At 46.0% G+C, this 27,622-nt stretch overlaps 1 protein-coding gene across 1 annotated transcript in view; it reads right to left on the bottom strand.

Annotated features, from left to right (window-relative positions):
- Positions 1–25,255, bottom strand: part of LOC144758924 (uncharacterized) — a 41,444-nt gene extending 16,189 nt beyond the window's left edge. The window contains exons 1-3 of the mRNA XM_078646457.1: positions 25,132–25,255; positions 12,864–14,383; positions 109–585 (exon numbers count right to left, since the gene is read on the bottom strand). Of these exons, the coding sequence (XP_078502583.1) occupies positions 109–585; positions 12,864–14,352 (1,966 nt within the window). The 5' untranslated portion in view covers positions 14,353–14,383; positions 25,132–25,255. The remainder of the gene's footprint in view (positions 1–108; positions 586–12,863; positions 14,384–25,131) is intronic.
- Between the last annotated feature and the right edge of the window lie 2,367 nt (positions 25,256–27,622).

Below are 27,622 nucleotides of genomic sequence, written 5' to 3' on the forward strand. Positions count from 1 at the left end.
CCTTCTGAGAAAAGGTTTTGGAACAGACAGTGCAGTGATAAGGTTTCTCCCCTGTGTGTTTTCTTTGGTGCTGTAGTAGACTTGTCTTTTGACTGAAGCTCTTCTCACACAAGGTGCAGCGAAAAGGCTTTTCTCCTGTGTGTATCCGTTGATGCTGAAGAAGAGTTTTCTTTAGAGTGAAGCTCTTGGCACATACAATACAGTGATGAGGCCTCTCTCCCGTGTGTACGCTTTGATGCTGTACAAGGTTTTTCTTATGAGCAAAGCGCTTGGAACACACTGTGCAGTGATACGGCCTCTCTCCAGTGTGTGTTCTTTGATGCTGTAAAAAAGTTCCCTTTTGAGTGAAACACTTTTTACACGTTTCGCAGGGATATGGCCTGAGGCTGGTGTGTCCTTTTTTGTGCCTCACAAGAAGTGTTTCATTGATAAATCCTTTGTCACACACATTACAAGCAAAGCGTCTCTCCCTCATGTGCATTCTGTGCCGTTTTTTTAAGTAGATATTTTGAGTAAAATTCATCTTGCCTCCGGGACCTTTATGGATTTCTTTCCCATTCATACTTTTTAGATGTGATTGTTGTTCTGCAAAATAGAAAAAACATTGAAAATTACATGAAGAAAATATTTCTTGAAAAAGCTGCATTGGTATAATATGGAGAAGTGAACAGTTACAACTCAGGGAAAAAATGTATGTTCTAGGAAAAAGAGTCATACTTCCCTTTGAGACACAAATGGAGGCTAGTCCTCCTACATAAAGTGCATTGACCTAGTCCTGCAGAAGGAGCAAGCTGGGAAATCAAGTGATTCACAAGAACCACTGTTCGACACGGGCTTTCTGGTTGGCTAGGTAGGCACCTAAGCCAGGCAGAATCCACCACTCTAGTCAGGGTAAGCCAGATACACACCTGAGATAATCTGCGCTCACCCTCTGGTAGCTTGGCGCAGAGCAGTCAGGCTAGTTTAAAGATGCAATGTGCAGAGCATTTGTGCAACACACTCGCGCAGCAACACAGTGAGTACACCACAAAAGAGAATCCACGCAGGATTATGTAAAAATAATTTCTATATTGTAAATCAAACAAGACCAAAATGACTTAAATCACACCATTAGTGCAAATAATGCAGGTTTGACAGAGAAAAACACAAATTACTATGAAAACATAGGTCACAGCGCACCTGCGCTCCTATTACACTTCATATGGTAACTCTATTGAAAGTGGTTGAAGTGATTGCAGTTAGAAACCAAACGTAGGGTGCAGGAGCACCTACTAAACGCTAAACAGAAATTGAGCTTGAGTCTTACAGCAGTTCTCCTCTATGGACAGCCCTGCACCATTCTTGAGGTCATCTCCAGAGCAGAGACAATGCTGAACAAGAAATGCCCCTTTAGGTCCAGCAGCACCGTCTTTCCTACCTTTGGAAATTAGTTTCCTGATTTGGGCCACAGAGGGTACCATAGTTTCGTCTTCACTTGGTGAGCGTATAGGAGGATGTCGGCTCTCCAGAAGATTATGGGGCTCACTTACTTTGCCGTCCTGATGATTGAAATGTTCGTCGAGAAATGATTTCCAAGATGATTTCGTAATGTAAGATGTTATACCTTTGTTTTTCGGATTTAACAGTTTATTTATAATCGACCAGAACTGGGCGCTGTTGCTGCCTTGGAAGCATGGTGAAGTTTTGCCCAGAAGTCTTCTTCATTAGTTCTTTTGATTTGATTGCCCATTTCAACTTTTTAAGATCCACACAGTGTTTGTGAAGTTGTGCTAGGAGATTTCATGGCCAATTTCTGGGTGCCTGAGATCTTCCTTGTGCCAACGGGAGCTCGTGGTGGAAAATGCCGTACGGTTGTTGAATAATTGTTTGCAAACTCCGTCGTAAATTTTTCCCAGCCTGCTACTATGTTGCCAGAAGGATAGTTTGAGGAGTTCAATTGAATTTTTGCAGCTTGAAGTACCTCCGCGGTATTTGCTACTGAAGATTTAAAACGTTTAAGGTTGATGGTGTGACTGTCCTGCAGCCCTATTGCGTTTTAAGGAACGTCATCCGGAAGAACTCCTAGACTGACTTCTTGAGGGCGATGATCGCTGTCACCCTTGTCTCCTCAGTTGAAACCCAGAACGTGATGAAATAACGTGAGGGAGACTAACGTGTAATCAAATACATTTTGTACCGCTTTTGGCCGCCATAAGTGTGGCAGGGTATGCTCAGACGTGAGTCCCTTGCTCACTTTGCCACTGGATTCAAGCAAGCCGGGCTGAAGACGGCTGGAATGCCAGAAACCGGTCCTCGGAGGCTTGTTTCCGGTCCAGGGAAGACATGGCTTGGCAGTTCGGGCTGGACTGTTCCCATGAGGCACAGGGTCAGACTGATTTGCATATAGCCATGTCTGAACTGGGGTGGCAGAGTGGGCTAAAGAACAGTGATGGATTAAACCCAGATCCTTTGACTGGGTGTGAGTGTTTGATTGATTCAGATGCTCTGTCCATCACCACCCCCTTTTGTACCGCTTTTGGCTGCCATAAGTGTGGCAGGATATGCTCAGACGTGAGTCCCTTGCTCACTTTGCCACTGGATTCAAGCAAGCCGGGCTGAAGACGGCTGGAATGCCAGAATCCTGTCCTCGGAGGCTTGTTTCCGGTCCAGGGAAGACATGGCTTGGCAATTCGGGCCGGACTGTTCCCATGAGGCACAGGATCAGACTGATTTGCATATAGCCATGTCTAAACTGGGGTGGCAGAGTGGGCTAAAGAACGGTGATGGATTAAACCCAGATCCTTTGACTGGGCGTGAGTGTTTGATTGATTCAGATGCTCCGTCCATCACCACCCCCTTTTGAACCGCTTATAAACTCCCTGGGGCACCTTTGTCAGGCTTAACAAATGTTTCCGTAGGATTCTCTGGCGCCCCAGTTAGTAACCCTGTTTCTTGTCCTTTGCCCATTTCCATTGGTCCGTATGATTTAGAAGCTCCGCTTCTTTTGACGACCGGTTGCGGAGAGAATTTGTTGGGTTTGGACTTGTTGAAGCGTTTGCATGCCACATTGTATTGTTCCCCCTCTGGTGTACATCTTACTTTGGGTGATAAATTGATTGCTCCGATGTATGTATCTAAAGACCAATTGCCACTCGAATTGCGTACACTTTGGGCTACGGGTCTGAATGATGTTGGTTTGCTTCAAATTCCACCTTATGTGATTACTGTTAAGCCTGATGTTAAGTTGCCACGTTTTCCCCAATACAAGATCTCTAATGATGGTGAAAGAGCTTTATTGGCTATTGTTTATGACTTGGTTCAGAAGGGTGTGGTTGAAGAGACTAGAGGAAATGTTTGCAATAGCCCTGTTTTGCCTGTTCTTAAACGTACTGATCCTTCTCAACCACCTGTGTATCGTTTTGTGATTGATCTTCGAGAGGTCAACAAAATTGTTGTCCCTAAGTTTCCTGTTGTTCCGGACATTACTGCTCTGCTCAGTATGATTCCTGCTTCAGCGGCTTGGTTTTCGGTTATTGATCTCAAAAATGCTTTCTTTAGCATTCCTATTGCTGAGGAGAGTAGGGACCTTTTTGGCTTCTCTCTCGGAGGCCGAAGCTTCCGATTTAAGCGAGCACCTCAAGGCTATTGTGAGAGTCCCTCCATCTATAGTCAGGCTTTGAAATCCCAACTTGACACTTTTTCTTTGCCTCCAGGTGCTACTCTTATCCAATATGTGGATGATTTGTTAGTGGCTGCCGATTCAGAAGATGTCTGTGAAGCTTCAACTGTGTTACTTCTTCAACATTTGTCTGATTTACACCATAGGGTGTCACCTTCCAAGTTACAATATTGCCGCCAAGAGGTTCCCTACTTAGGTCATCTCTTGTCGAAGGAGGGAAGGCGATTGACCCCAGAACGTATCCATGCAATTGCACAAATGTCTGTGCCATCCACACAAAGAGAGGTGCGTGCTTTCTTAGGCATTACTTCTTATTGTAGACAATGGATTCCCGAATTTTTATCTATTGGCCAAACCTTTGTTGGCACTTACTTTGAAAGATACACCCCAGCCTCTTCCTTGGACTGATGAGTGTCAGAAGAGTTTTTCTGATTTACCTACTGCCTTGTGTTCTGCTCCTGTGTTGGGTACTCCAGACTACAGTAAGCCTTTCACACTCTATGTTCATGAAAGAGAGGGTTGTGCATTATCAGTCTTGACACAACAATTTGGAGACAAGCAGAGGCCATGTGCCTATTTCTCAGCTACCATGGATCCAGTAGCCAAGGCATTACCTAGTTGTCTCAGAGCGACAGCAGCAGCGGCGATCTCCATTCGTCAATCTGCTGGACTCGTATTAGATCATACTCTCAATGTTATGGTGCCACATGCAGTGGATACCCTTTTGAACAGGACAAAAACACAACATTTAATGAGTGCGCCGTTGTCAGGATATGAGTTGACGCTTTTAGCTAGTCATATACACATCAAGAGATGTAATGTTCTGAATCCAGCAACATTGTTACCTGTTTTAGACGAGAAAAATGTACAAGATCAGCATGATTGTTTTCTTCGTACAGAAGAAGAAACTAAAGGCCGAATTGATTTAAAAGACACGCCACTTACGAATCCGGATGGAATTTTGTGGGTAGATGGGTCTTGTTTTAAGCTTCCTAATGGCGAGACAACAGCAGCTTATGCTGTTACAACTTTTCATACACTAGTAGAAACTGCACGCATTTCACAGAATTCAGCGTAAGCTGCAGAATTAATTGCATTGACGAGAGCATGTGTGTTGGCGAAAGGGAAGAGAGTGACCGTTTACACAGATAGCCAATATGCTTTTGGCGTTGCTCATAGTTTCCGCCGTTTGTGGAAGGAAAGAGGATTCTTTACCTCCGACGGCACTAAAATACAGCATGGACAGTTGGTAACTGACCTTCTTGAATCACTTTCTTTGCCTGCTCAAGTAGCGATTGTGAAGTGCAGTGCGCATAAAAAGATCATTGATGATGTTGGTCGAGGAAATGCATTTCGGATGAAGTAGCGAGGGAAACAGCGAAAGATGTTGAAAGTCACATGTATGTTGCGGGCCCCGCAAGATGGGTCGCAGAAGGAGGTATGTGTGAAGACACAGTGGAAAGCGTGAAAATCATTCAGAAGCAAAACCAAAAGAAAATCATTCAGAAGGAAGCAACGGAGAAAGAATTGTGTAAGTGGAGAGAGAGTACGGGAATGTTGGACACGATGGGATGTTGGACGGAATTGTCAGAGCATCAGCGATGGTTGTTACCAGATGCGTATGTACTACCTGTAGTTTCTATGGCACATGGACCAGCCCATATTATTGCAAGGGGTATATGTAAACTTCTGGCTCCAGTATGGCAGAATGAGGGTATTCCTAAATGTGCAGAGAATATGGTGAAACATTGTATTGTCTATTTGATGCACAATCCAGGAAAGGGAACACCAACTCCGGCAGGTCATTTTGCTCCCCCTACATATTCTTTTGAGGTACTGCAAATAGATTTCATCCACATGGAACGTTTCAACAACCTTAGGTATGTCCTGGTGGTGGTTTGCGCCTTTTCCAGATGGATAGAGGCCTACCTCCTAAAAGACAATACTGCTTTGTCCACTGCCAAAGTTCTTTTGAAGGAGTTTTTCCCGAGGTTTGGTTTGCCGCGCATTGTCTGGAGTGACAATGGGAGTGAATTTGTAGGTCAAATCATGCAGAAGGTGTGTGTGGGTCTTGGTATTAGGCAGAAATTCCATGCGGCAAACCATCCTCAGTCAGCGGGTTTGGTAGAATGTTATAACGGCACCCTCAAGCTTAAATTGGCAAAGATACAGGCCAGCACAGGCCTTTCTTGGCCTGATGCCTTGCCTTTGGCACTTCTTTCAACAAGAACGACAGTCCATTCTCGTTAGGGGCTTAGCCCATATGAGATTGTTTTTGGACATCCAGCCAATGTTTGGGGAGTCCCTCCCCCCCAAAAATATTCGGATGTTCCGTATCCATTGTTGGTTGATTATTTGCATGACCTCACCACTAAATTACGTGTTATTCGTCAACAGGTCCAAAACGCTTTGCCGGAGGCCTCCTCAGATCTAGGACTCTCCATCCAACCTGGGGATTGGGTGTGTCTGAAGAACTTCCAGAGGAAAAAGAACCTGGAACCTCGTTTGGGGCCGCCGAGACAAGTCTTGCTGACTACTCGTACAGCAGTGAAGGTCGTTGGGAAGAAAAATTGGATCCACGGCGTGCACTGTAAAAGGGTACCATTACCTTTACCTTATGACCAGTGGGTCCGAGAAGGTGTTGGTGACAGTGAGTGCGAGAAAGTACCCAGATTTGTACCGTTCAGTAGTGCACGCCTGGACTGGACAAGTTGTGAAAAAGAGGATGACGACGTTTTGCAGGAAGCTGTACCATCTCACTTACGACTAAACACATCAGATCCAGAGACTTTGTTCAAGGACCAAACGATACCTGGCAAGACACGGTACAACCTGAGACCAAGGTTGACCAAGGACAATTAATTTAGCGTTTTGTGATTTTGCCTTTTTTTTTTATAAAAGACATTCCTTTTCCATTATCCATCAAGTTGCAGGGTCACGGTAGGAGTTTTAGGCTGTGACCTGAATAGTGACTAGGTCAACAAGACTTGCAGTGTCATAGGACGGCTAACAATCACAGCCAAGTGATTAAGGAAGATTATCGTGAGCAACGCCTTTAGAGTAATGGATACAAAATGGAAGGGGGCGATATTAAAATGATGAAAAGAAACCATTATAAAAAGTTACTGTTTAGTCGTTGTGGCGTAGCATTATGTATTCTGGTATGTTTATTTAGTCTATTAGCATGTGTAGGATGGATTGTACACATTATGCAGCCAACGCCTGTTCCTACTTCTGTTTCTTTGATTTCCTTTACTACTATTTCTCCGCACAAATTCTATGCACTCCCAGACCATGAGCAGATGAGGAGAACGGAGTATCTTAACAATTCATTTATTCAGTTGTTGCATCAACATCAATTGGCAGTCAATACTCATGCCCCATAATACAGAGAGAGGGATGCCATATTTAGTTCTCCCATTTTCATATGAAGGTTCTCCTTGGGCTTATCTGGCTATGTTTTCTAATGCATACCAGAATCAGCTCCGATATCCTCCTGGTGGGTCCTACAGTGGTGGAGTGGATTTTAGTCACAGTCCTTTGACAAAGGGAATAGTGACTATGGCGAAAATTGCCGATATTAGTAAGATTCCCATGGATGAGAAACGAGCACATGATGGTTGGAATGGGACTCGTTATATCACTAGTCTCACTGACAAGTTTAAACAGAAAATATCTTCACTGATTTGGACTATACCTCATAAAGGTAATTTGTGTTTACAAATAAATGGTCGGAACACGAAGAACAAACAGGAAAAGAGCAATTGTTCCCATACATACGTTTATACACCCTTGGTTTCCTCACCGTTAGTACCATCTCAAGGTACATATTTTATTTGCCACGATAGAGCTTATACATGGCTTCCCACATATTTCTCGGGAACATGTTATATAGCTTTCCTTCTTCCTCCGACATTTACTCCTCCTGCAGATCATCACAGAAAGAGATATGGTAGAGGGGTTATTGATGTTGAAGACACAGCTGGACAAGAGGGAGGAGATTTTCTAAAGGGGTTTCTTCCCTTTTGGAGTCCAATAGTTAATAGCAGAAACATCAGACGTCTAGTCCGTGTGGTCAATGCTACTATTAACGTAACTTCTGGAGCATTGAATAATTTGACAGCTGAGCTTCAGGCGGATCGTGTTATGACTTTACAAAACCGAATCGTTTTAGATATTGTCTTAGCAGATAGAGGAGGAGTCTGTAAATTAATTGGGTCTAGTTGCTGTGTTTACGTTCCTGATAATGCCCCTACAATATACCAAGCCATTTCTAAATTACATGTCATTTCTGAGTCTATTCATCAGGATAATGGAGATTTGTCTGTGATGGGATGGTTTTGGGGACTACTGTCCACATGGGGATGGAAAGTGTTAAGTTTCCTTGGAGCGATTTTAGCGACCATCTTTTCTTGTTGCCTCTGTTTACATTGTGGCCCAGCCATCTGTGGACTTTGTGCCACTGTATGCGTTCCAAAGCCAGTGTCACAGAAAACAAAGAATATTAGAATGATGTTACAGCAACAACTCAATGACCTCATGACCATTGATATCGACTCAGACTAACATGAGTCTTTTGTGCTTTGCCTGAGTATGGCAAAAGGAGGGTCTGAGGTTCCGTAGTTTTCGACTCCGCTTCGTATCTAGCCGCCATTTTGTGCTTAGCCGCCATTTTGTGTTGCCTCACTCAGGCAGCAAGGCGAACGCGGTGTTTTTGCTTTTTCAGCTGCTACGTGTCTCTTCTGTTAAAGAGTAACCCTTGTCCTTGATTACCAAACCGATGTCAGGGTCTGGCCGAGTTTGTTAAATCCGTGTCTAGACTGATTAATCCTTGTCTAACTCCACTGTTTAGGTCCCACCATTCTTCTTGACTTCATTCTATTTGACTGGCCTTCGCTATTCTCTTCGTGTATTCTCTTGTTACATAAACTATCCTTTGAAGCATTCAAACATGTTCTACCACCTGCAAATTGAATTACGGGCACTAGTGTTGATTAACTTGAGGGGAGGAGAGCACACGGGGTCTGAAATGAGGGTGTGTTTTGACATTCAATAGCTTGTTTTCGAACTATTCCTATTCGTTGGTTTCATATGTTTTGGGAGTGGGCATTGTAAACATGGCTAATAAATCTGATTTTCTACGCCCAACAGAGTGTCTCGTGTCTCTGTCTGACAAGGCAGGTGAACCCGGAGATACTAGGCGTGCCATGCGCCGCTGGGTCCATAACGCCCGGTTCTCCAGACCTTTGTGCTTTTGATCCAAGACTACCAGACATAGCTAAAGACAACGTGGGGATATTCAGGAAGCATCAGTGGGAATACATTCCACCCATTCCTTACCATTGGATTTGTGGTTTGTAATTCACATCCGCCCCTCGCGCTGCCCAAACCTTGTTTACTGTATTCTTCCACAAACACGCTTTCTTTAAAAAGGCCTTTAAATCTTGTTTTTATCTGGTCACATTTGCTGTGCATTCAAAGACAGAGGTCAAATATCAAGCTCTCTCTTTGAGACAGCTTGGTGTTTACTTTTCTTTCAATGACTTCAAAATGAGAGAATGTATGTGACAATTCTGCTGAGTATCCATACAAGAGGAGAAGGTGTAAGATTTTTTTCCTACCACACAACAAAAAACACAAGCACTGGCAAAGCCAATTGGTCTTGCCTTGCGAACCTACTGACTTTGCAAATGACTTTTAGCAGTGTTCCACACCATCAGTCGAAAAAGAAATATCCTACTGCATTTTGCTGGGTTACAAAGATTGACACGTAGTTACTGAGGCTTACCCTTTGAATTTCAATCAAATGTGGTGGATATGATTAATGAAAATAGAATGCCGGGAACAGAGAGTTATTACTGTGCCATCAATAAGCTCCTTAGGTGCTGCACCTAAAAATGCTGATATTACATTTTTTTCTGAACACCGGGAAAGGGGACTATTAGTCTGATAAGAAGCTACAAATGGTTGCTCTCTGTTGCAGGGAATCCCAGCCCACAATCAGAGCCTGAGAAGTCTCTCCCCAGTGTGAGTATGTTCTTTTTGAAAAGTAGTTTTGGCCTCGCCGCCGGTATTTTATTATTTTCCTCAAGATACCACTAGCAAAGTACCCAATAATTTCCAAATCAGCCTACGGGCTTGCTGTCTTTCACAGTATTGGGTGTAAATGCCTGAGATGTCCTGCTGGTTTTCTGCTTCAATATGGCCATCACGCAGGCAGCATCGAGGGTGCTGGCATTGCAGGGCATGAATGTAATTTGTCAGCCCTCACACACCTTCTTCAGAGCACACACTCAGGTGTGTTATTCATTTATTAATTCAGTGTTTTATATAGTGCCAACAAGACCCAACTGGGTATCAGAGTGCTTCACAATTCTATAACATTGTGTACTTCTGACATTTGGTTTGATTAGTCCTTTAAACAAACTACCAAGTATATATATTTACTTTTAAGTGGAAAGCATTTCTACTTTACAAATAATACATGTCCTAAACATTACTAGTGATCAACTTGCATTACAATAGTATGTGTCCTAAATATTACAACATGTGACATTTTAGAAATACATGTACTACGAATACCTCATATCATTTAGTACAGTGGATTGTACGTAGCAAACAGACTGGTTACAGAATATATAGCTATTATCCTATACTGCTTTCAAGCCGGACACGTTGACAGAAGGGGCAGGGTCGCGTCATGATGCTGCTGGTGAGAGCTGCCAGAAGATGCTTCAATGGCATGGCCCTCTGTACATGCCAATGTCCCCTCCACCCCAACCCGTCCTTCCAGTACCTTAGGTGCCAACTTTACAGTCGACAGTGAAGTTTCTGGTCGGCAGCAGTTGACATGAGCACTTTAGTTGAAACGGCTGCTACCATTATGCGAAGGGGAGGTGGTGAAGGCAAGAAAATGAACTAATTTGCTTTTATACATTACAAGCAAGGAGAGGCAAGCAGCGATGAGTGAGATGGTAAGGAACTGGCTCTCTTACTTTGAAGTCCGAGAAAGAACAGACTTTTTAGGGGAAACACCATCTGACATTTGATCTTGGTCTGTGAATGAACAGCAAATGTGACGAGATAAGAACAAGAATTACAGCCATTTAAAAAAAAGCTTGGAGCGAGTGAAAAAAGTGCTCATATGAAGTGCTCTTAGACAAAGAAAAAAGAAAAAGTGCCTAAAGCAGTTGATAATATGGGACCATTGCAAGTATACAAGTAACGGGACGGTGCTCCGTGGGAGGGAACAATCTACAAAAAGGAGGGACAAGTAGGAAAGATTAGCCATTTGGAAGCAAGGCTGTTTAAAGGAGATTCGAAGAAACAAATCAAAAGTAATGGGTGGGCAGTAAGCCCACAAAGTTAAGCGCTGTTGCGGCAAGACAAATGTGTTGTCTGTAATGGCAGTGCGCTACCACGCCAAGTATACTCCACACTACGCCACTCAACTCCACACGACTCCACTCCAATCTATGCCACGCACCCCATGAAACAACACTCCTCTCCAAACTCTTCTACTCCACACCACTTACCCCACTCCAATCTATCCCACTCCACTCCAAAGTACCCCTATCCACCCCACTCCAATCCACCCCATTCCAGTCTATCCATTCCCAATTTACCCACCACAATCTACCCCACTCTAACTCAATCTACCCCATTCCAATCCAATCTACCCTAATACACTCAATCTAACCCAATCTACCCGACTCCACCCCAATCTACCACACTCCACTCAGATTTATCCCACTCTGCTCCAACATACCCCAGTCTATCCCACTCCACTTCAACCTACCCCAACTCTAATCTACTCCAATCTAACTGACTTCACCCCAATCTACCTCACTCTACTTCAGTCCAATTTACCCAACTCCATTTCAATGGATCCCACTGCAATCTATCCAACTCATCTACACTCCTACCACAATCTACCCACTCCAAACTACCACAATCTACCCAACTCCAATGTACCATAATCTAATGCAGTCCACTGTAATCTACCCCACTCCACCCAATCTATCCCTGTCCACTTCATCGAATCTACCCCACTCAATCCAATCTACCCCACTCCATCCAAACCACCCCACTACAATCCACCCAATCTACCCCATTCCACTACACCCTAATCTACCCCACAACACTCCACTCCAATCTATCCAATTCCACTCCACCCCACGAAGCATAATTGAAGCAGCTGTTTAAAGCAACAAGCAGAACTTTGCTTTTATTACTTCTGCTGTATACTACTAGCTTATCATGAGAAGCAGAGGGAATATGTTTATTAGTTTCCTTAGATAAAGGAAGGGTGGAATCTTTCTGCATGTTTCTACACTTACTGAGCTACTGCAGCTTTTTAAACGGACTTTTATAGAACTGTTTTTAACATCTTTTTGCAACAAATATCTCACAGTTTTTATGTTTATTTTTGCACAAGAGGTTTTAAGTTCATTCTTCATATTTGAAAACATGTTAGCTGCTGCATATGTAGGAGCTACGCACCAAGGTTTGTGGGAAAGGTGATGGTGTGACCATGTATTATACGAGATAAAGTACCACCTGGTTCATATAATAAGATTATTACAAGTCACCTCAGAGTTCCAAAACCTTTGTGTATCTGTCTATCATGAGGTGGTGTGCACTTCAGGAGAACCCTGCAGTGACAACAACATCCCTGGTCAGCCCTGCTTTTGAGGCCGAATACAGACTAGGATTTTTATATCAGGACCTGGAGACGACTGCTTCTTACCCAATGTAACTGTGCAACTGGAAACACAGTTCCCTCTCCAGACTGCGCATGTCTGCTATTCTCAATGAACACCACATCACTTGCATCCGACTATTACATGCGATTCTGGCCGGTAAATCCTCCCATGACTGGCGCTATTTCCAGTTCCTCAGCCTGGAATGGGGATGAACAAGGAACGACTAGAGCTACTGGCCTATTTCTCTCATGCAGAGTCCCATTACCAGGCCTGTTTCTGCACAGGAAGGATATAGTCCTGTATGGAACCAGAGGAGGAGAATGCAGGGAAACATCTGCACCCTGTGTACTCATACTCTGGGGGGTCAGTATCGCTCAGGGGGTTCCACCCAATCCCAAATGAACCCCTTGGAGACTTTCTAAAATCTGCCCATACGCATTTTGAAGAGGTTACATGTGTTAGTATGCACTCCGAGAGTCCATTTATAGTAAAACACATACCTGGGGTAGCTTCGAACAGCAATAAATGTGGTTTTGTATTTCCTCTCTCCATTGAGTCTTCATCTGCAGTATTTTTATCCAGTCCTAGGAATGATGGAGGCACAGACTGACCCCGCTCATCAGGACAGTACAGTTCTGCCTTGCAGTTCTGATGTTGATCCTGTGATTCAGGGTGCAGTGGTTCCACCGTGTAGTTCTGATCTGGTTTCTGTGCTTCAGGAAGCACTGACTCTAGCTCACGGTCCTGTGCCGCAGTGTGTAGTGGTTCTAGCTTGTAATTCTGATCTGAACCATGTGCATCAGTACAGGCTGGTTCTAGATTGTCATTTTGATCTGGTTCCTGTGCTTCAGGGCGCATAGATTCTAGCTCATAGTTCACATTTGGATCCTGCGCATAAGGAAGTTCCTGCTTCAAGCATAGGTGTTGCTGTAGACGCTGGGTTTGTTGTGACCCCAACTCATCAAAGGACAACAGCCCAGACTCGAAGTGTTTGTCTGATGTCATCCCATCAGGTGACACGGGTTGTAGGCACTGGTTCTCCTGGGGATCTTGGAAATCAGAACACATCAATTCTTCCTCCAAGGGATCATCAGGTCTGTTCCCATCTGGTAGAGCGGGATGTATACAGTGGTTTTGCTGTGGTTCGTGTCCTTCAGGAAATAGTGGGTATGGGCAAAGGTTCTGTTGTTGGTCCCAGCTATTAGTAAACAATGGGGATGGTTCTTGCTTCAGGGGCTCATCTGGCTCCCACTCTTCTGGGAACGCCGTCTGTACGCGCTGGTCTTGCTGTGGTGTCTGCCCATCAACAAATTCTGAGTGAAGACACAGGTTTGCCTCCAGTGATCTGCCTGGAGGATCTGTCTGAGGGCACTGGGATAGAGGACAATCCTGCTGTACTCCATTTCTATCTGGAAACCCAGGCTGCAAGCACTGGTCCTGCTGTGGGTGATGTCGATCTGGAAACATTGGCTGTAGACAAAGGTTTGGCTCCTCTGGACGCACTTGAACATCAGTTGGTGAGGAGAGGGTACAGTCCTGCTTTGGTGCATGCCCATCAGAGAACACTGGCTGAAGACACAAGCTCGGTTCCCCTGGCCTGTCCAGTTGAGGTGTCGCAGGAGACCGGCTAATAGCACAATATCTAATGTTCGCCGGACAGATCATCTCCAAAGACACTCCAGCATTATCTAGGTAACCTTGCTCCTTTTCTATCCAGATTTTCTTAATCAGCCCAGCGACTCTAGAAGGTACGTCCTCCACGGTATTCAGCAAGTTCTCCAGTTTGGCATCCAACTCCTCCAGCATGGATAAAAGGATAATGTGTGGCAGGTTCTCTGAAAGCGGTTCCATGTCCTGGTCCATCTTAGCATCATTTTGAGATCCCGAAGCGGAGATGTCATGGAGAGGTAAAGATGGGACTGTAGCTCTTACGGATTCACGTGAACACTGCGCTGTCACTTTCTTTCCTGGAGCCCGTCTTCTCCCCATTCTGGTAAATTGATGTTCAAGTCTCAAGTGCCTGCAGAGGAGAGGAAAAGAGAAAAGACCACACGTTATTACAGGACAGTTAGGTCAAAATACTCATTCCTATCACACTAACCCCAGTGTGACCAGAGAACATCGCTCATTTCTAAAACCAGTAAAAAATGAATCATTAAAATGTCACAATACCCGCAACATAGTTCATATATTATGAAAGGCACGGATTTGAAATGTGTTTCCAACAGTATGTCAGTTCCTTGGTCTGCTCAAATTGTACACTGTGCTACCACAAAAAGAGAATATTGTAACTGCCTTGCAGCAATGAAAGGTTTATAATACCCTGGCAGACAAGACTGCGCTATCATCCTCACTTGCACTGTACAGTTCTCCTTTGCAGTATTCAGTTCAGTGACTAAAGGACGCGCTAACACACCAAACGTCTACAGGATCTACAAAACGCTTGTTATGTCATTGCATATATAGAGAGCATGTTCAACCTGGGGTTTCTTGGAACTGAACCAGAAATACATAAAAGAGGAGATAACAAATCAGACCAGGGAAGAATCTAGTATGAATAGGCTTGTGGGTTGTCAGATTTCTGGATGAAAGGAGCTTGTACCAAAGCTGCTTCCACCTGATCTGATCTTCTATAATTTTGCAATAGCAAGTAAATTCAAGTGAGGCGATCTCTGGTTTTGTACGGGTGTATGCATTTCCACCTGGTTTGCAATGAAGTGAGGGGCTAGACCTCTCGAACCTTCATGGCTGAGGCAGAGGATCTTGGAGTGGATTTGTTATTTCAATATAGGTGTGACGCGTGCCCACCTGTGAAGATGATGTAGTAAACAAGCTGCGTCGCTGTGAATTACTTGTAGTCCATGAATGGTGATACTGGGTATTCTTACATATACTTGGTTGGCATGATGAGATCTAGATAGGACGGCGGCCATCACTATTGCTTTTCTTGTCTAAAGTGGGAGGAGTGGGGTTAGTTTCTGAAGCAGTTTCAGCATAAATCTGCATTTAGATCCTACAGCTCCAGCCTGCTTGTTCTTGCTAAGATTGGTATTGATTATCACTCAGAGGCTTTTAGCTGTAGGTTTAGACTCCGGTAACAATCTCATTTTTGTTGGAGAGTAAAGTTGGTTCCAAAGATTGGTCTTATTCTTTCGAATTACAATCACAGTTTGGTCAATATTCAGTTTTAGCTGATTCAACCTCATCAAGTAATCATCAAATTGCATCATATCCTGAACCTGGAGTGGTGAGGCTGACATTCCATTGATAAGAATTATCTGAGAGCTGGTGTATTTATAAAGCCTGTATAAATGTATCGCCATGTGTGTATGGTTTCATTTCCTGCTTGTGGATCAAGTTAGAAAAATCTACCGGAATACAAACGCTGATCAAATACTGATTGGACTGTATGCAAGGAAGGATGATTATATTCAGTCAATTTGAATTATATGCCCAGATCAGATCTAAGGGATTTCATTGTATGTGATCTGAGCATGTAATGTGTTGGTGTAAATTCAACATCATTAAATTAGCAAATTCATTATCTTTAGGGACAGAGTTGTCGTCATCAATTCGAAACTTGAGAAAGGAAAGCAGATCTACCCCTTCAGTTTGAGTAATTTGTAAAAGAGATGTGTGGATCCACAGGAGAATAATTGCTGATATCTCACCTCCTTTCTCTGAGTTTGATCTCTTTTGGTCATCTTCGGGTACGGCTTCTGGAGATCTGAAGTAGATTCCCCTGACAACCAGGTTTCAGTTAAGAACAGGATTCTAATCATTTGAGTATTTCCACCTTATCTTTGTCTAGGGAGGGTGGGTTTAGTTAAGCCACTTTTAACCACTCGTCAATCTGAGGATGTTAAAGAGTCTTATTGTTTGTTGGTCCAAAGTGAGGGCTGTTGAGTACCAGATTACTCTATATGTGTGGCTGGCATACACGCCATTTGCCTCTAAAAACGAGACAAACTTGGGGGAGATACTAAAATCTGTGTAGCTGAAAGACTTTAGATCTTATTCAGAATATGAGAATTATTGAGTATACTACCTGACTTCTGGTCCCAGCAGTGGCGGCCAGGTGTGCCTGGGAGCAGACAGGCTTGTCTTTGGCAAAATGCTTGCAACACACACACCAAATGTTTGCAACAAACACGCACACAAAAAAATTACTCTTTAATAAGTCCATTCAATTCTGTACTCACAGATGTGACACAAACTCCAGCTCTCACTTGTACAGCCTCACACCTCATTTATAAATGGATTAATGTAACAAACCAGATATCTCATAACCACATCTTTAATGCTGCACAATTACACAGGCATTGTGCTCTGCTGTGCGCACACGCACGTGAAACACAATTCATCCCCAGGCACAAAGACCTACACACTGGAAATAAGTAATCAGACGGATCAGTCACATACACGCTCATATATAATGTATCCACCCAAGACGACCAATCACAAACAAGCACATACACAATGTCTCACACACAAATAACACTTCCATACATTTTGTAGTGAAAGTTTAGGCTTCGTCCAAGCCATTCACGGGCATCAACTACTCCAAGAGACCTACACACAGGGTGGGCACAGATCTGCACAATCACATGTAACACCTCAAATAATCACGGCTCGCTCTTCACACAAAGTTCTAACCGTCTCTTCAACAGAGCTGTGACATCCCAGAGTCTCTGAGGCAACACTGCATGTGGAATGCTGTTGAGGGAGTTGGAAGGTGTCAGTATCTGAGGAGGAAGCAGATCTGTGGATGGAGCATTCTGTAAGAAATAAACTCCTCCTTTCTATCACCACCATGGACACGCGATACTTCATATATTAGCGACACGCGGAAACATGGAAAAATGTACAACGCTGCAATATCGCATTGTGAGAGTACTGAGGATCTGAGCATTTTAGGTTAAAAAAACCCTTGAATCAGGTGATAACACAGAGAAACGTCACTTCTTCAAACACTCCACACATTGCATGTGCGCTGCACTTTACAGCACAAACACAACCTGCCCTGCACTTCACAGCACAAACACACCCTGCCCTGCACTCCACAGCACAAACACACCCTGCCCTGCACTTTACAGCACAAACGCAACCTGCCCTGCACTTTACAGCACAAACACAACCTGCCCTGCACTTCACAACACAAACACAACCTGCCCTGCACTTTACAGCACAAACACAACCTGCCCTGCACTTCACAACACAAACTCAACCTGTGCAGCACTTTACAGCACAAACACAAACTCTGGAGTGTTTAAGGATTACTCTATGTATAGGATTTTATACTGGAATGGTGTGTTTCCAGTACGAATCCTATGCTAGACAGCACACGCACCTCTGGCCTATGGTGTTAAGGTTTTGTGTGGCACTAGGTAGACTGTGTACTAGTGCAGGGGTAGTGAGCAGCAGCGTGCTGTATTTCATAAATCTGGCTCAGCACGGCTCTCTCCCTCTCGCACATCACAGCGCTGCACTTAACTGCTGAACTATGTTGCACTAAAAAATAATAAATCTGCTCCGTAGTGTGCATGCGTTGTCTGCCCAACCTCAACCCTCACATTCTCTTGTGCCCACGTTGTGTGCCCAGAGTTAACCCTCACATTCTCCTGTACATGCTTGGTCTGCCCAGCCTCAACCCTCACATTCTCTTGCGCATGCTTGGTCTGCCAGCCTAAACCCTCACACTGTTGTGCGCATGCTTGGTCTGCCAGCCTAAACCCTCACACTGTTGTGTGCATGCTTGGTCTGCTCAGCCTCAACCCTCAAATTCTCTTGTGCATGCTTGGTCTGCCCATCCTCAACCCTTACATTCTCTTGTACATGCGTGATCTGCCCAGCCTCAACCCTCACATTCTCTGGCGCATGCTTGGTGTGCACAGTCTCAAACCTCAAATTCAACTGTGTATGCTTGGCCTACCCAGCCTCAACTCAGAGTTGAGTTCTGTGTGATTACAAGATAAACCACGTCATCTGTAATTCTACGTGCTTGGCCATGAGCACTAATGATTGAATGTGTTTTACACCAAGCGCGTAGAATTACAGATGACGTAGTTTATCTTATAATCACAGTGAGCTTTCGCCAGCACTTATTTGGTTGGAAATGACAAGGTGCCGCACATGATGATGCGGAATTAATGCTTTTCGCAACAGCATGTAAAAAAATCAAGAAAAATGTTTAGGTTAACATAAATGACCTAATGTTTAATTTACATACTGCATGATGATTTTAATACAATGTCTCACGATGTATCTCCCAACATTGACTAAACAAGTCTGTTTTCCCAGCTCCAAGGACGTTCAAACACCTTGAATCTGTTGTCACTGTCCATTACGTAGAGGTGTGTCACATGATATTGTATAAACACTGTGATTTGCACTCGTACTCGTGAACAAGGAGATTGCCTCCGAAACGCGCTGAGTGACTTGGCTTAAAATAAAAACAGGCTGAAAATGAATACTTGTGGCCCTGGCATCGTTTGTGGGAAACCGGCAAAACGATTGTTGTTGAGATTTGGGGTATCCGACCCCACCAAGGCCCGCCACTGAAAGCGGCTCGGGTTTCTGCGCGAACATTTAGCTGTAGGTTTACACATATATAGAAGTTGAGATGGACAATGCAGGGGAAGAGAAATAAAGAGAAAGTTATTCGATTTTCACAAATGCGATAGCGAAAATCCTCAGAGCAGTGCTTTGATTTTTCGTTGCTGCAGCAGGAATGCCAATGGTGAAAGGGGATTTATTTGTAATTACTAATATTCAGCAACTAAAGCTACACTTTCAAGTGCTCTATGTATGTCTTTTTATTGTAATGTTATGCACTTGTCCACTAAACTTAGAACACATAACGCATAACAGGATTTCCTGCAATGGGAGTAACAAGCTGACTGGACAGCCACATAAAACCTTTTTGCATGAAAAAATCTAGACTCAAACGCAAAAAGAATATTTATCAATGTCTGTTCAAGCTTCTTTGATTGTACTTGACTGGTGGACTCTAGTCAGCTTGGGCTTTTAGATCCTTTTGCCGGCCCCGGTTTCTGAAGGTTTAACACGATTAAATATTTTTTGGACAACAGTCTGACAACTTGCTTGGAACAGGTCAAGAATTGGATGACGAAGTCGTGCCTTAAGCTCAACGGGGACAAAACCGAGCTTATGCTCCTCGGCCCACCAGCTTCCCCCACCATGGATTATTTATGGCCTAACAGCTTGGGCGCACCTCCCACACCCAGAGACAACATAAAAAGTCTGGGGGTGTGGTTGGACAAATCCCTGCCCTTCAACACCCATGCAACTAAACTGTCAGCGACTTGCTTTGGTCTCATCAGGATGATGAAGAAAATCCTTCCGCTGCTACCTTTTGAGGTCAAGCTAGTAGTTATGCAAGGTCTAATCCAATCCCGCCTCGACTTCAGTAACGCCCTATATTTAGGGGCGCCTGAATATTGTCTGCAAAAACTTCAGCGGATTCAGAACTGTGCAGTACGCACATTGCTCAGTCTTCCACGCAGAAATTCGGCAGAGCTGGGCTGAGAACTTTGCATTTGGCTCCCTGTCAGGGAGAGAATTAAATTCAAGTCCATGTGCATCTCCCATCAAGCATACTGGAAATCTGGCCCAGCAATCAATCATTTTCTGATTACCTCTTACCGCCCCAACAAACAGCTTCGTTCCTCTCATGCCTTCTTGGCGACAGTCCCCCGGATTAGGAGATCCAGAGCTGGAGGCTGGTCTTTTTCTTACAACGCAGCCAAGTTATGGAACTCACTCCCCCTCCATTTAAGATCTAATCCTAACTTGATGACCTTCCACAAACAACTCAAAACCTTTCTTTTCAATAAATCAGACTAATTCCCGGGCTGACCACACTGGGAGGCACTAACCTAGCTCTTAGCGCCTGGACGGCTCAGGGCAGCAGTTGCGCTTAATAAAACCCCTTTTCATTTAATTTCATTTCATTTCATCACACGGACTTCAATGACCCTAAAAGCGGTAATAAATTCAAATGTATTCCAAATAGGGGGCCCCAAATATGTGTTGCCCGGGCCCCACAAATCATTAAGTATATCAATGAACTAGAAGTCAGCTTCAAATGCCAGTTATGAATAAAACAACCACCTAACTTTAGGGAACAAACTGCGGATATCAAAGGGTTCAATGTACAGAACTGTGGATAAAGGTGCTTAATAAAGACATGTATTCTGAGAGAAGAAACTAATATTGTTCTGTAAAAATATGCTTTTGTTCCCTCCTAGCATAACTCTTTATCGATTGCAGAGATAACCTCCCACTGAATACAAACATCAAAAAACAAGGTCTGAGCAGGTATTCGTGAAAATGAGTAACAACACCAAACAGACCCATTGTGGACGAATGTATGATGTTACAACGCATACATTTACAACGCATGCACTTACAACGCAGTTTTTACATCACAACATCAACTACAACACATTCCATTACATCGCATGACACTACATCGCATTTTAAAAACTACCTTTACAGCGCATTCCAATCATCGCATACTACCTTTACAACGCATACCATTACAATGCATACCGTTACATTGCATTTAAGGTAAGTATTGGATAGTATGGGGATACAAATTACTAATCTAACTACAGGGGGTGCATCAGTAGGATACGTGTTGGATAGTGTAGGGGTAAAAATTACTATTCTAACTCCAATGGTATGCGTTGTAATGCCTGCATAGTAGTGAATTGCGATGTAGTATCATGCGTTGTAATGTCGGAATTGTAGTGTCATGCCTTGTAAAGGATGTTGCGATGTAATGCCTGCGTTGTAAGTGTATAAAGGAGTTAAGACCACACACTGAGGCCACACTAAATCTTTGATGTATTATAACAAGGTCACAAAGTGACCCCCTTACACAGTACACCTCAAGTCCTGAATTTCAGCAAGTATACATAGCATTCTGGGACATGTAGCTTGGATCTAAACACTGTTAATATGGGTGTTTAAATTTCATAATGCAATGTTCTTTAAAGAGCCATGGCTAAATGAAGGGATTCATATATAACAGTGAGTCATGTAGTCTCACAATTATTAAACATTAAACATGCACCTGCCGGCTGCATCCCCTGATGATAGTGTGAGACCTGTACATCTGCAGGCTGCATCCCCTGATGATGGTGCGAGGTCAGTACACCTCAGGCTGCACTCCCTGATGATGGTGTGAGGCCAGTACACCTGCCCCCTGCACCCCCTGATGATGGTGTGAGGCCAGTACACCTGCCCCCTGCACCCCTGATGATGGTGTGAGGCCAGTACACCTGCCCCCGAACCCCTTGATGATGGTGTGAGGTCAGTACACCTGCAGGCTGCACCCCCTGATGATGGTGTGAGGTCAGTACACCTGCCCCCTCTCCCCTGATGATGGTGTGAGGCCAGTACACCTCCCCCTGCACTCCCTGATGATGGTGTGAGGCCAGTGCACCTGCCCCCTGCACCCCCTGATGATGTTGTGAGGTCAGTACACCTGCCCCCCCAATGATAGTATGAGGTCAGTACACCTGCCCCCTGCACTCCCTGATGATGGTGTGAGGTCAGTACACCTGCCCCTGCACCCCCTGATGATGGTGTGAGGTGAGTACACCTGCCCCCTGCATCACCTGATGATAGTGTGAGGCCAGTACACCTGCCCTCTGCACCCTCTGATGATGGTGTGAGGTCATTACACCTGCCACCCCTGATGGAGGTGTGAGGTCAGTACACCTGCCCCCCGATGATGGTGTGGGGCTAGTACACCTGCCCCCCGATGATGGTGTGAGGCCAGTACACCTGCCCCCTGCAACCCTGATGATGGTGTGAGGTCAGCACACCTCAGGCTGCACCCCCTGATGATAGTGTGAGGCTAGTACACCTGCCCTCTGTACCCCTTGATGATGGTGTAAGGCCAGTACACCTCCCCCCTGCACCCCCTGATGATGGTGTGAGGCCAGTACACCTGCCCCCTGCACCCCCTGATGAAGGTGTGAGGCCAGTACACCTGCCCCCTGCACCCCCTGATGAAGGTGTGAGGCCAGTACACCTGCCCCCTGCACCCCCTGATGATGGTGTGAGGTCAGTACACCTCAGGCTGCACCCCCTGATGATGGTGTGAGGTTAGTACACCTGCCCCCTGCACCCCCTGATGAAGGTGTGAGGCCAGTACACCTGCCCCCTGCACCCCCTGATGATGGTGTGAGGTCAGTACACCTGCCCCTCCCCCGATGATGGTGTGAGGCCACTACATCTGCCCCTTGCATCCCGCGATGATGGTGTGAGGCCGATATACCTGCCCCCTGCACTCCCTGATGATGGTGTGAGGTCAGTACACCTGCCCCTGCACCCCCTGATGATGGTGTGAGGTCAGTACACCTGCCCCCTGCACCCCTGATGATGGTGTGGGGTCAGTACACATGCCCCCTACACCCCCTGATGATGGTGTGAGGCCAGTACACCTCAGGCTGCACCCCTGATGATAGTGTGAGGCTAGTACACCCCCCCCCTGCACCCCTTGATGATGGTGTGAGGTTAGTACACCTGCCCCCTCTCCCCTGATGATGGTGTAAGGCCAGTACACCTGCCCCCTGCACCCCCTGATGATGGTGTGAGGCCAGTACACCTGCCCCCTGCACCACCTGATGATGGTGTGAGGCCAGTACACCTGCCCCCTGCACCCCTGATGATAGTGTGAGGCCAGTATACCTGCCCCCTGCACCCCCTGATGATGGTGTGTGGTCAGTACATCTGCCCCCGATGATGGTGTGAGGTAAGTACACCTGCCCCCTGTACTCCCTGATGATGGTGTGAGGTCAGTACACATGCCCCCGATGATGGTGTGAGGCCAGCACACCTGTCCCCTGCACCCCCAGATGATGGTGTGAGGTCAGTACAACATAGCTGCCAAGGTTTCAGATTGCTATGTGTGACATTTTAATATTTTAAGAGTAATTATGAGTGACATTTCAATGACTATGAGTGACACTGTCTCGTGAGCAAAATTAAGCAATGAAGAGGAGGGAAACAATAATTCAGATATTGCACATATTTGAGGAACGAGAAACTAAGTTAACTGCTGCAAAAAGTAAGAAATATAAACGACTTCCATTGATTCAGACTAGCTAAAATTGCAGAAATTAGATAAAGCAGCTTGGAAGTGGTTCAAAATGTCATTATAATCAGCTGAATGACTTGCAGTCTCACTCAACAGCCACCAGTGACCTGAGCTGTAATGCAACTGAAAACCAAAGCGGAGACATACTGTGTGAGTGACAGGGGCACATGCAAACTCAGAATAAGTCTAGAATGGAGTGGTAGGCACCTGATTGAGATGATCCACACTTCACACACAGAACTGGGTAAGCTGTCGGGTATGTTTGCACTGTCTGTTTTCATGAGTTTAAATGGTTAAAGTTCTCTGCAGTTTAAGATGCCCTAATAAATCGAAAGTAATCCGCGGCATTTAATTGGACGTCGTGAATAAACACGGCACGGTGTATTCTACTCCATAAGAAGCTCTAATAAATATTGGTTCGGTAAAGGAGTGGGATATGCTTTGCTGTGCTAGCTGCCCTGACCCGGGCAGACTGAGTTACTGAATAAGTGAAAGATCCACTGTGGCCTTCATGTGCTGCCTCTTATCTCTTTCCCTCTATTAGTGAGGAAGAGAGTGACGCTCTGAACAAACAAGGAGGCCCAATGAGGGGGTGGGTGGGGGGGCTCCTTTACCAAGCAATAGAAAAAAAAAAATTCCAGTCGCTCTAGAGCCCTGCGGCCTCTCCCAAGGCTTCACCAAGGAGAGATAACCGAGATGCGCCGGAAGAGCTGCACGTGTGGGTGGGGGCTCAAGCCAGCATCTTAACTTAGCGCACACAGGCTCTCTCTCCCACTGTCCACGACCATTCGAACATGAGGTGATAGCAAAGCTTTACTAACCTCACTGAAGAAGGGCCCTCCACCTCCAGTCTGTCCAGGCGCCCCCCGTGTCACCGACTTCTTTCCGTCGGCTACAGTAAAATATTGCATGATTCAATGGGGGGGGCGGAAATAACAATTTGCACGTTGTGCCCGAGCCGATGCAAGCTGGCGGACGGTGCCGTCATTATAATGAGTGCTCCCTTTAACCATGAACATCATGTTGTGTAGCCCACAAACTATCAAGCCGCATCGAGCGCCCAAAATAAACTGCGCGCGCTTCCACAGTGAGTCAGTGACGTCCCCCCGCGATGTCATCAGCCAGTAAGACCCGAGGAGCGGCAGTGATTCAACCAAGATACAGGCTGCTGGAGCAGCGCGCATAAGCCACGGGATGCGCGCTGCCACGGACTGACTCTCGGTTTAAATCAGGCTTGACAGTCTCTCAGGCTAGTGACATCCTCAAATATTGGTAATTCACTCAGCTTTTAAATACGCTGATTTGCGTGACAATCCTTTCACATGCGGTAATGCGGTAATGAAACTTAAAATGCGTTAGTGTCACACCGGATGTGTGACACTTGGCAGGGCTGGTACAACTGCCCCCGATGATGGTGTGAAGCCAGTACACCTGTCCCCTGCATCCCTCGATGATTGTGTGAGGTCAGTACACCTGCCCCCTGATGATGGTGTGAGGCCAGTACATATGCCCCCTGCACCTCCTGATGATGGTGTGACGTCAGTGCCCCCCAGGCTGCACCCCCTGATGATGGTGTGAGCTCAGTGCACCTCAGGCTGTATTCACACCTCTTGGTTGTGAGAGGTCTTACTTACCCCTGATGAAATTAAGGTAACTGCAGCCAGTGCTCCTCCTTCCACCGGACAGACAGACAGACCCTGGGGTCTCCTCTCCTCTGCAGCTGGCTGGGGCTTACTGCTGGTGCTGGCTCTGCCCCCGCTGACCCGGATACTATTACACTCACAAGCCTGAGGAGAGCTCAGCCGCATCCGGTACTGGCGCTGACTCTGCCGCCGCTGACCCGGAAGCAGACATTACTGAGAGGGCGGGGACGGGGTAAAGGTATCCTGAGAGGAGGCTTCATTCCGCCTCCGCTGCTGGTGCTGACGCTGCCCCTGGTGACCCGGACACTGTTCCCCTCAAAGGCCTGAAGAGAGCTCCATCGGCTCCGTTGCTTGTTGAAGAGACCCTTGAAGGAGGAGAGAGGGTGAGACTGAGAGGGGGGCGAGGGACAGAAGAGGGGGGAGGGGGCAGAGGAGAGGGAGAGAGGAGAGGGAGAGGGGGAGAGGAGGAGGAGAGGAGGAGAGGAGGAGAGGAGAGGGGGGAGGGGGGAGGGGGGAGGGGAGGGGAGTCCAGGGGTGTATAGAGAAGGTGAGTCCAGAGGGAGGGGAGGTGAGTCCAGTGGTGTAGAGGGGAGGTGAGTACAGGGGTGGGAGAGGGGAGGTGAGTCCAGGGATGTAGAGGGGAGGTGAGTCAAGGGGGGAGAGGGGAGGTGAGTCCAGGGGGGAGAGGGGAGGTGAGTCCAGGGGGGTAGAGGGGAGGTGATTCCTGGAGTGTAGAGGGGAGGTGAGTCCAGGGGTGTAGAGGGGAGGTGAGTCCAGGGGTGTAGAGGGGAGGTGAGTCCAGGGGTGTAGAGGCGAGGTGAGTCCAGGGGTGTAGAGGCGAGGTGAGTCCAGGGGTGTAGAGAGGAGGTTAGTCCAGGGGGGAGAGGGGAGGTGAGTCCAGGGGGTAGAGGGGAGGTGAGTCCAGGGGTGTAGAGGGGAGGTGATTCCTGGAGTGTAGAGGGGAGGTGAGTCCAGGGGTGTAGAGGGGAGGTGAGTCCAGGGGTGTAGAGGGGAGGTGAGTCCAGGGGTGTAGAGGGGAGGTGAGTCCAGGGGTGTAGAGGGGAGGTGAGTCCAGGGGTGTAGAGGGGAGGTGAGTCATGGGGTTTAGAGGGGAGGTGAGTCCAGGGATGAGAGGGGAGGTGAGTCCAGGGATGTAGAGGGGAGGTGAGTCCAGGGATGTAGAGGGGAGGTGAGTCCAGGGATGTAGAGGGGAGGTGAGTCCAGGGATGTAGAGGGGAGGTGAGTCCAGGGGGTAGAGGGGAGGTGAGTCCAGGGGTGTAGAGGGGAGGTGATTCCTGGGGTGTAGAGGGGAGGTGAGTCCAGGGGTGTAGAGGGGAGGTGAGTCCAGGGGTGTAGAGGGGAGGTGAGTCCAGGGGTGTAGAGGGGAGGTGAGTCCAGGGGTGTAGAGGCGAGGTGAGTCCAGGGGTGTAGAGGCGAGGTGAGTCCAGGGGTGTAGAGGCGAGGTGAGTCCAGGGGTGTAGAGAGGAGGTGAGTCCAGGGTGTAGAGAGGGGGTGAGTCCAGGGGTCTAGAGGGGAGGTGAGTCCAAGGGTCTAGAGGGGAGGTGAGGAACAATAAAAGCATTATAATGCTCCACTCCATGGGAGAAGACTCTCAGGGCGAAAGGAGCATTATATTTTTTACAAAAAGAAAATCTAGTTTCAGGATTTTCTTTTTGCAAACAAAAAACAATTACTCCATGCTACAGGGCTGCGCCATACACATTGCCAGGAACCGCCGTCATATTTTGATAAATGCTTGGCAGTCATTTATAAATTATGTGGACGGCTCTCCACCATGGGTATGAAGTAATATATTCTGTTCCATTGGCAAAACTGCAGGCCATCCTCCAAGTAATGAATCGAGCCCATATTATCTTATTCCATAAGTGTGTCTTGTTTGAATATGTTTGTTTGAAGCCCCTCTCTATTATTTGAATGTTCTGTTTTGGGTTGGACGTTACCTTGTTTGATGTACTGAGCAAAAGCGCAGGAAAGGCCTCTTTAGGAAGTGGCCAGGTCTTATAGGCATTGCTCCATTAACCGGTTGGATCTGTGATTCATCTGGAGTTGCTGTCTTTAGTGACAAAAGTTTCACTTCCATGACCTCCTGGAGGGTTCTGCTCTATTGTGGAAATCCGGATTGTTACAATTCTGTTTAATTACAGTGACTTTTTGTTCTTCTGGAAGTGAAGTTCCAAGTTGCTGATATTTTGGTTAATTGAGCAAAGAGAGAGGAATAGTTTTGGTGCCTCTGATTGATAAAGGGACATGTATGCTCTGATTAGTCACTGAATTGATGGTAAATGTAGTTTTTTGTGTTTGACTGTTCTTAATGGCGGCTGCGAATATTGCAGCAAAGATTGAGTAGCATAATCCTCACCTTCGTATGGTTAATAGAATTGATAGTTCTTGACACAAAACTCGCTAAACCTTTTATCCTTCAAAATCTTCTGTTACGTTGTACACTCCAGTGCACAGGAAC

Source organism: Lissotriton helveticus, chromosome 1_1 (genome assembly GCF_964261635.1).
Source record: "Lissotriton helveticus chromosome 1_1, aLisHel1.1, whole genome shotgun sequence".
Taxonomy (NCBI): Eukaryota; Metazoa; Chordata; class Amphibia; order Caudata; family Salamandridae; genus Lissotriton; species Lissotriton helveticus.